This window comes from Eutrigla gurnardus (genome assembly GCF_963514095.1).
Source record: "Eutrigla gurnardus genome assembly, chromosome: 8".
Taxonomy (NCBI): domain Eukaryota; kingdom Metazoa; phylum Chordata; class Actinopteri; order Perciformes; family Triglidae; genus Eutrigla; species Eutrigla gurnardus.
The window spans coordinates 22537879-22548488 of record NC_139922.1 but is presented as its reverse complement, the minus strand read 5'-3'; the positions used below and the strand labels follow the sequence as shown (position 1 = coordinate 22548488).

The window sequence follows — 10610 nt, the reverse complement described above, 5'->3', positions numbered from 1 at the left end:
TTATTGTTCAAGATATTTACCGACATAAACTCTAAAATGTCAACATCATAACGTCGCCGCTTTTATGTTGAAGGCGTGGGCGCCATCCTGACAGCGCCTTGGTAACTTGAGTAAATTCCAACTCTACCTCCCCTCGCCTTAAACCTGAACGCGAGCAGCCGACTGTCCTGAAGCTTGGAGCTTTAATTCAACTCGTCTAAGTACAAGAACTCACGAAACCCCTGCTAGACTTTCTGATTCATACCATTTGAGTCTTTATGTAAGCAGAAACTGGTTACAAACAGGATGGGTTTAATACATATTCCTAAATAAAAAATTCATACAAGGAAATATGAACACAGACGTGTTTAGGCCCCCAAGTTATTATTACACTCTGGCCGCTACAGCAGTCTCAACATGGGGAATTAGTTTGATAACAACTCAGTATGACCCCAAACAAAGGATTACCATTCCACTGTCTTTAAACTGACATGGGACTCATGTACTGTAGTGGTGTATTGCAGTAGGAAAGGATTTGGGGGATTTTAAAGTGAAAAGAGAGGGTCAGCATAAATAACTGTCTGGAAAAAGAAACATTTCAGATAAGATTAGAGATCCCAGAGGCATGCTGCACCAGGTCAATACAAATCCTGACAGACAGAGTGTAAAAACAAAGTTCCTGGACTCCAACAATCTGATGATTGACCAGAGAAAACACAACTCCAGTGTCAATGTTAACTCTTATTATACAGTATGTACTCCTAGCTGATGGGACAGAGGGGTTTTAAACAACTGATTTCCAATGAGTCTGCTTCCATCTAGTGGTAATCTGAGAGAAGACAAGTTACAGCCCAGATGTTTTCAGCAACATGCAATCAATTAGGTTCTTATTCCAAACATCATTGTTAGGAAGTAGGATTAGTGTGCGGCATAAGTTAGAAAGAAAAAAAAAGAAAACAAGATTTCCTTGTAGTAACAATGGCTTTTATTTCCCAAAGCAAGGCTGCTTTGAACTTTGAAATTACACTCTTGTAAAGCATGCTAAAAAAATTATAATATGGCAGTTTTATTTGGACAAATAACAACCAAAGGATAGAGGAAACAGTTACAGAACCTATTAAAATGGTGATACTCACATCATAAAAATTTCAACCATGTAATTTTTCTGCTTCATCGAAAAAAAAAAAAACCCCAGAAGAACTGGACTGTACTTCTAGACTTTATAAACTGTCATCAGAAAAATACTTGCACCCTTAGAACTGTGTTGCAGATGTAAGAAACGAAAAAAAAACCTGAGCAAGAATCAAAGTAAATAGGTGAAACGGGAGGAGGACACTGTGGTTCAAATAAGGAACATGTGGTTGATGGTTAACGGACATCTAACGCCACCCATAAATGCAGACTAAACTCTTAATTAGTACAAAAACAGTCCAAAGATTGCTGCAGGGCACTTCAAATGTTTAGGCTTCAAGAATATATAAAATCAATTAAGATATAGGAACTGGTTAATTTGAATGACACTTTAAGGCACTGAAACACAAGGGGAGCACTCGAAAGAGCAACGGTCAACTACCAGAGAAGAAACACACTCAAGAAGTGCATTATTACGATGTTAAACAACTCCTAAACCAGCCGTTCAAGTATCAGTTACTTCTAAAGTCCAAATCACACAGTTACTACATACTACAGCAGTACATTAAAAAGAAGACGTGTGTATTAGACAAGCTGCTTGAAGACAACTGTTGCCTATTATTAACAGTTTTCCCTTTTTTTCATCAGTGGTACATTGAGGTTGGAGCAGGCTTGTGCCTTGACGTGCAGGCACAGACGTACAGTCACCTTGTTTACGGCAGCCTCCTCGCGGCCACAACCCCATAAGAAATCTCTCGTCTGTTCACATCATACAGTGACGTTGATTAAACTGTGACCTGTTCATTGTAATGTCCATCGTCCTTTCTTCTGCACAAATCCCTCGTTGTTCTTCTGCTGTGTTCTTGGCAGAAGTACGTGTGTCTTGGAGTGTTTAGACTCTGTCATCTGTATAAAAACATGTCAGACATTAGATAAAACACGTACACATGAAGATAAGGAAGGTCACTTTCATATAGAGAGTGTTTGAAGTGAAATAAATATCTGCTGCTCTCACCGGTGGACGCTGCCGTGTGCTGCCTGGTGCTCTTGATTTGCAAGAAGATGGTGTAGGTGTCATAGGCAAACAGCAAACCAGCGATCAAACCAAATACCTAAGAAACAATAACTCAGGATCAGATTCACAATAATAATAAAATTCACTGTTCACATAAAACACCCCAGAAAAAATAAGTAGAAATACTAGAAAGTACTGTGTGACATTTTAAATCTCAGAATTGTTGTGCTGCTAACACCAAAAGACATTTTAGTCTGACTGCCACATGCAACAGAAATATGCAAAAAGCCACTGTGAGTTAAATGTGTGACGGTTGTTCAGGTGCAGTTTGTGATGCACTCGTCAGTCACAAACCCGTGAAGTTTATGTATTAAACAAATCAGTGGGCATAAAAATAGTGCCGGTTTGGTTTGCACAAGCCACAAGGAAGGTTGTGGTCAGAAAAAGAGATGTGAAATGTATATTTTAAACTACAGACATCCGATCTCAGTGATGCAGTAGAGTGAGAAATACACACAAATATCTAGAATAGAGGAAATAGAGAATTACTGATATAACATAACTAAAATATATTAACAGCCAGCTCTTTTACCAAGGTTCCATAAACTATCTGGCCGGGCTCCTTCAACTCTCATTTCCAGCAATAAACTATTAATGATTGTAACGTGAATAAAGACAAGGGAGCAATGAAATCCATTCCATTTTTTTCCAAAATGATGTTTTCTGTTTTTATTTTTTCATCATTCTGTGTTTATGATTTAAGCACGTTCATCAGTAATCATGTGGGGGATGAATACAATTTCATCAATTCATGATCAAAATGTAATAGATATCATTTTGTAAAATAAAGTACTTTAAATGAAGCTGTTAGTTTTCCAATTCCTCAGGTTTTTTGATGACGAGCAGGAGTCCCTTCACCCGAGTTTCCCCTCAACACTTGACGTGTGCTCTCATTGGCGGTAGCTCCCCGAGGTCACATATTTAGCCTGCTATGTGACACACTGTAGCAGGTTATAGATTTTCAACCAACTGAAATTTCTGAACTACGGTGGTCGATGCAAAACCGCAAATGGCCTTATCTATCTAACTGATTATACACTAAATTATCATTAAAGTCCATTTCTGCCAATAGATGAGTGCCTTTCCTGAGAGTTTGTGTGTTTGTGAACCATTTCAGTTACCAAATCGTTAATCAGTTTCCACAGCGACAATTAAACAGATTAACTGATAACAGTTAATGGTTGTCAAAACAAACGATTAAACATGCATATGAACAGTTTCAGTACTCAGTTCACAGCAGCGTTACTCACCCCGCCTGCGATACGCGCGCCATCCCCGGACCCTCCAATCACATTGATTAAAGAGATGATGAGGAAAAGGACAGCACCAATACCCGCGCGGAAAAGGTCCTGCACAAAAGAGGGAATCATGAGATGAAACGATGCCGTGCGTGTGCATCAGCTTGTGTGCACGCTTGCTGTAAGACGGCGTCGTAAGACGTGCGGATGACTCACGCTCCAGACCCAGTTGACCACTTTGATTTGCTTGTCCAACTCCATCATGAAGATGCCGAAGAAGACCATGGCAAAGACCATCTCACAGATGGCCAAGGAGGAGTAGCCGCCAGTTCGGGATGCAGCATAGCAGATGATGATAACCAAACAGACGAACTAAAAGTGGTCGAAGCAAAAAGAGAGGGTGGGGGAAAGCAATACACACAGAGATTCATTATTTGGTAGAATGGCGAAGATATCCCAAAAACACTCGAAAAAGAATTCCTCCCTTGATGCAATTCACCTGAGAAGAGGTCAAATCATCTCAATGCTCAGTAACAGAAACAGATCTGTGTCCACTCAATAGCCAAAGCCCATGAGACAGTAAATCACTCCAACAAAAGGCATCGTTGTTTCATTTATTCCAGGCAGTTCACAATTCAACATCCACATAATAACAAGCATTTTCTGCCAAGAACAAAACTATTTTCTGCACACAGTGAGACAACTGGACGAACTACAACGCAGTCTGTTCATCACATGCTGCTTTCTTCTTTAACATTGACAGCACGTGTTTGTTCCATCAAGATCTTATTTTTCCATATGAGGGGAAAAAAAAGTCAGCATGCATTCTTCTCAGCCCATTCCGCTGAAATGTTGCCAACGTGCAGAAATCATAAACTCAGGCAGGCGGCCCACGGCCTTGAACCAGTATCAGCATTTTTCTTTTTTTGTTTTGTTTCAATATCGCTATTGTTTGCTGCTGTCAAACTGCGTGGGGAGATAAATTCACACAACACGGACAAATGACGGCTGTGAAGGAGATTGAAAATTGCACACGTCCATATGGGTGTTTGAGTCTAAATGGTTAACTTGTTTAAAGACGGGCAAACAGCATTCTTTGATAACTTTCTACAACATTGACGTGTAGAAAAAAAATGTGCCAACATACATAAAACATTTTTTTTTTTTATTTCCATTTTTACTTTTCTACTGTATCAGCATGTAACAAATAAAATCATTGAATCTTTTAGAAGAGACATAAGTAAAATCAGAATTAAATTATAAACTTAGTGGTTAGACCAACATCCACTGAACTGAATCCTGGTGTTCGACAACATTTATCTGCACTTCTTCCTACAAGTCAAATCATTTAACACATACTCACTAAAATCAGACTCTGACTCAAACGTATATATTTTTAAAAAGCACATTGCAATGTTTTATTCTCAGCCACAGACGACTCGATGGAGCCAGTGTCAAATCCCTGCAGCCTATACGATACACACATGATGTAACTGATTCGACACGAGCCCTACATCTGTCACCGACGCTTCCCCTCATCATCGCAACTGTTACACAAACACGCAGACAGCCAGCCAGCCACATGCATCAGTAGCTCATGTGTCCTGGAGACTGGCACAGGCTGCCTCTGTAGAGTAGCGGGGCGGCCGAGGCCAAAGTCCTACACAAAAGGCGCTTTATACAGGCCAGGGGCCGGCTGCTCTGAGGGCAGCGCCTACAGAGGAGGCCGTCGCACAGAGAAACACCCACGACACAAGAGTCCCTCAGAGAACAAGAAAGGCTCCGACATGTTAACACTTCTATGCTCTCTACAGCGGCAGATCTGTTTGCATGGATCAGCTTTTTAAGATCCTTTCACATCAATATAACGAGCTGCTCTTCTAAAACTGACTGGAGGGAAACTGTTGTGAACACTTGGCTAATTATAGTCAGCAGCAACAGGAGAGCCAACAGCTAGTCGGTGGTGGAGGCACACCAAACAGTAACCGGTTGCTAGGGAAGTCACTTACGTTTTGGGGCGGTTTTTTCCCCTCTCTTTCTGTGGCTCAGTAAAGTGTATACCATATGTTTTCAGAGTAAAAACGGAAAGTTCTTTTTCATTTCATAGAAATGAGAATGTGACCACCAGTAAAATCAAGGTGAAAGATCAGCTCAGTGCATGACTCATCCTGAGTTATCGCTACCGGCATAAGCGTGCAACATTACAAACTGAAATGCACTTTACATGGGTGTGTGTGACTGATCTGTATGTTGTTGTGCAGCTTCAAACGTGTTCAAGTACGCCTCGGACAACCAGATTAATAGACAAAAAAAATAACTCGCATTGTAATTCAACAAGCCATGACAACGTTCCTGTCACAACTTGCTTAGAGCTGAATTATTGCTGTAGATTTCGTTTTCTGGCTTTAAATAAACAACCTATTTCCCCATTAGATTGGACATATCAAGCACTAATGACATTTGTCTTCCTGTTTCGCTCCCACATCCGTCTCCCCGCACTGCAAACTATTCAAGACATCCACCATCAGAAGTGACTTCCTTAAGGGTGTATCACTCCAGTAAAGACGCGAGTGGGAGAGGAATCAAGCTGCCATGTGTAACCAGTGAAGCATGAAGCTACCGTGAACCGCACACCGAAAGATGTGGGCTAAGCAATTCACACATTCTTTGTTCCCAGGAACAAACTTCACACACAGCCTGGAATTTCCATTACCTCGGAGAAGAAAAAAAGAGAAAAACTTTGCAGTGGGTGGACCATTGACCACCAACATTGAGAGCCTGCTTTATAACGAGTCGACTGATTTACTAGGGGAGACCCTTACTCTCCTCACTTTTTCAAAGCTGGGGGAGAAGCACAGTCAGTTACTGTGAGATAAGCGATAATACTAACCAGACAAGACTAAAACCACATGTAAGTTACTCATTATTCGGACTCAAGTGTGACGTTTGATGATTGCCACCTCCATAAGTTACATATATTAGAGCCAGATGTGCATAACGTGTAGTAAAAAACTAACTTTACGATCCTTTATACTTGTAGGAATGTGATGCACATACTTGCTGTTGTGTCTACTACAGTGTGAAGCCTGTGGTAATGAGTAAAGAAAAGAAGAAGAAAAAAAAAGGAGATGCCTGACAGCAGTCACTGGGTCGAGTTAACACATGTGACCCTTCATCTGCCATTCACGCTCAGCATTTGGCTCTTTGGTGCCAAATGGGAAAACGGGTGACAGGTGGAGACCCCTGAGCTCGGTCCGTGACCCCTCAACCCCCCTAGACCACATGCTTATCATTCTCTCACAAGACTGCACTAAAAAAGAAGAAGTAAAATACACACACGGCTTAGAAATAAAACAAGAGAATACTGGCGACAAGAAAGAACAAATCACTCCCTTGAAATCAATAACAACCACTTTACTATGTATGAAATATTGATTAGCTGCAGGCTACTTGAGCACAGACAGTACAATTCAATGTGAAGTGAGTCGCACCGATTCAAGGTTGCGCACGCGAACTTAACTGCACCCAGGTCAGTAAACTTACGATTTCCGCTGTGAGGAGGAACCCTTTCTGGGTCTTCACGTAGACTTTCAGCTTCTCCAAGCAGTTGGCGCCGGTGCTGGACGCGCTCGAATCGGCCATGTTTGTCACAACTGTCTTATCAACTTATATATACCGACCGTGTAGTAGAGTTGAAGTCTTACTAAACGACGTTTGAATGCGCAAACTTAGTCCCGAGCGCCAAAAAAAACAAAGAGGAAAAAGCCTGTTGCTGTTGAACGCTGCTAACGTTGACCGTTAGCTAGTTTTTTTCCTCTCCACTCCTCCTCGTCCCAGCAGTCGGATGAATCAACTTCTCCGTGAAAATGTACTCTCGGTTGAGCTCAGTCACGACCACAGCAGCTCCGCGGAAACTACTGCCTTCTGTGCGAGGAGGGCGGGCCGGGCAGAGGAGCTGACAGTGGGGCGTTGGCTTTCACTTTTCTCAAGGAAGCTGCCGTTGGCACTCGCGAGCTGGCACCGCACCGAGGCGTCGTGACGTAGAGTAATGTAAGTTATATGATTGGATGACAATCATTGGTAAGACACACGTACACATCCCCGTGTCATAATATGGATATAGCCCCCGTTGTGTAGTGTGTATGTGTATTTGTAGCTTACTATAATAACAATATAGTTTGTTACTTATTAAAGTAATAAAATCATGTAGAGTAAAAAAAGTACAATATTCTGAATTGTGAGGTAGAAGTATAACGTGGCATAAAATGAAAAATACTCAAGTAACATTCAAGGACCTCAAAATTGTACTTGAGTAAATGTACTTAGTTACTTTCCACCACTGACAGTGGAAGCAGCAGTACTCAAGTTGTGTAATTTATACTTGAACTCAGTGGTGGAAGAAGTTATAGAAGAGTATAATTAATAGAAAACGTATTTGCTTCAGCAGCTACAGGCTCAGGCAGACAGATGAGACACTAATAACACACAAAGAAAGTATTACATGAAACTATAACATACCATCAACATAAATTAATGTTTATTGTATCAATTCTGAGGCCTCTGCAGGAATATTATCCACCCCGCGATAGTCATTAGACTACAAAGACATTTTGATTTTAGTGTTCAAGTGCTGCAAAAACAATCTATTTAAATTGAATCATGAATTCATAATGTCTGGACCATTACTGTGTCTGCAATGTAATTTGCAATAATAATATGCTCAATCTGGCTCTTAAATCTTGGTCCTCCTTGCATTATTTATATGGACAAGTCTTTAAATAAAGTGAAATAAAGTCACAGATTTAGCAGAATGAGGGGGGCGTGAATGTGAATTTTAGTTGATACCCTCCCCGGCCACCAGGGAGCGCCATGCAGAGTCATCAACAAAACCACAGACTCGGGTCAAACTAACCTGCATGCTGGCCTGCTGGAAGCTGCAGTCAGGAATATAGGTCAGCTACAGAAATATTTGCATTTTTCTATGTAACTGTGGGCTACTATCACTACATAGATGAGCTTGCTCCAAGGTTTTATTCCACCCCTGTCTGCGTTGCTTTGCTATGTTTTAAACCGTTAATTTTCCCTGCTATAAGTCATCATCAGTTATCAGTATTTGAAACATACTCTTGGTAAACCCAGCTCAACCAAGCGTGCGAACCATCGGCCTATGAACAGAAGTACACATTTTAACCTTCAACAGAATAATTTCAAGTTTATTTCATTTTGTTTCACATGGATCCCATATAATAAGAATACAGCAGAATTCTGGAGAGTCTTGGATATTTTTTTTTCTCTGACTTATCATGATCATAAATACTAATATGAATACATCATACACAATAAACACAGCACTATCCAAAGGCGTAGAGAGAGTATCACAAGACATCATTCACCACTAACAACAGAGTATATTTCATTTCAGCATATTTATAAGAGCTACAGTGGAAGAGAGAGAAAGACAGAGAGAGAAAAACTAAACAGAGGTGTAGTGGAAGGGACGTCCAAGAGAGAAAGCCAGGTGTTTCTACACCGCCTGAATCAAAGAACCCTGATTTAAAAAACAAAAGAAGTGAATCCAAGGCATGTTCAATGGATATCGATATATATCAGGGATGGACAAGGAGTCACCCCTGATGAGGAGCAGAACTACCGATCAACACACATCTTTTACCATTTGGCAAACACAATTTTGTATATGCAAACGCAGGATTGGCAGTAGGACAAGGTATTTCTATCCGGTAAGAAGTCATTATTGCAGCACTGACTTTGTGCTTTGAGTAGAATAGAGCAAAGCTGCTGTATGTGCTGTGCGGTGACCGCCGTGATGGATGAAAACGCATCGCGGTGTCACCGGGGGACGCCAACTTTCCTGCAGCATTAAGCCTCAGCCTCGTGTACGGGGGATGCTTCAGGATATAAGGACGCATGCGGTAAATTCACCTTCCCGAAAGAGGAGGGATAAAGAAGGACTGGGGATGCAGGAGAAGTAACCATGGAGACATGACGTTCAGACCGCCTCGTAATAATATGCGTTTACTATGCAAGATCTTAAACATACTTTATGTTCTCGTTTGCCTACAAGTTACCGTTTAACGTGAGTATGTACGCCAACTGATGACAGTGTGATAGAAACACCGGTTAAAAAACTATATGACTCTGTCTTACAACCTTCCGGACCACAGAACAGGCGAACAAAAACAGGACGAGGGGTTCATTGACAAAATTAGCTCGATGCCATCACACAAATCCAAACAAATAATCAAACACACACACGTCATTAAATCTGTTCACTGCCCCCCCCCTCCCCACCAATTTCACAATTTTCATACTGATTGCACACTACAGCAGTTTCTGAAACAGCACAGCAAATATGAGATGCTACCATGCTCCCTATTTTTTTTCATTGACCCTTTGAGATTTTTGATCTTATTTGTCAGGATTTAAAATGTTCTGTGTATCACAAGAATGCATCCTTGCTTAAACAGTGATATTTGATGGAAAAATATATATAAAAACATAAATACAGTTAAAAACGACCTACTTAAAACCCAACTACTATCATCTATTCACGGTGTTACTATAAATTACTCTCACCTTATATTGATAATTCTGTTTTTCTTTCAGCGTATGCCATCGTATTTTCAACCCTTATCTTAAAGTCTGTCAGTGATGCTGATCAAATGAAACAAACCAACAACAAAACAAACAAAAAAATTAAGATGTTCATAGATTCTGAGATGAATAAATGAAAAAAAAAAATTGATGGTTTGAATAATTTAAGGGGGTTGAGGGGGCAAAGGCTAAACTATGTGAGCTCCTAAACAGAACCAAAATAAATGCAATTGAATAACTCTGTGCTCAACATTTGTTGTATAACAACTTTTATGGAGTGCACAATTATTCAACTGTGTACATATAATCATATATATATATATCAGCATGTTGATATTTACACAGCACAGACAAATACATTCTCCCAAGTTAGATATAACTACAATTCCCCCCCTCCCCTTCCCCATAAATGTAAGTCTTTTCCATTACAAGATTTCTCTTAAATGTTCGTCAACGAATGTTTTGGTATTTGTATTCAAGTTTTTCTCGTATAACCAAACAGACAATCCTTTGTTGTCTTCTACAGTTAAATACACCACGAGAATAAACATCATGTTACAGCAAAAGACCCATTT

The 10610-nt window shown here is 40.5% G+C and overlaps 1 protein-coding gene across 1 annotated transcript; it reads right to left on the bottom strand.

The window, feature by feature from the left end:
• Positions 1–1029: 1029 nt before the first annotated feature.
• Positions 1030–7417, bottom strand: plp2b (proteolipid protein 2b). The gene is made up of 5 exons (XM_084015615.1): positions 6967–7417; positions 3640–3795; positions 3436–3534; positions 2126–2222; positions 1030–2016 (listed from the first exon to the last, which is right to left on the bottom strand). Exons 1-5 carry the CDS (start codon positions 7063–7065, stop codon positions 2003–2005), a joined length of 465 nt encoding a protein of 154 aa, XP_083871741.1. The 5' UTR covers positions 7066–7417; the 3' UTR covers positions 1030–2002.
• Between the last annotated feature and the right edge of the window lie 3193 nt (positions 7418–10610).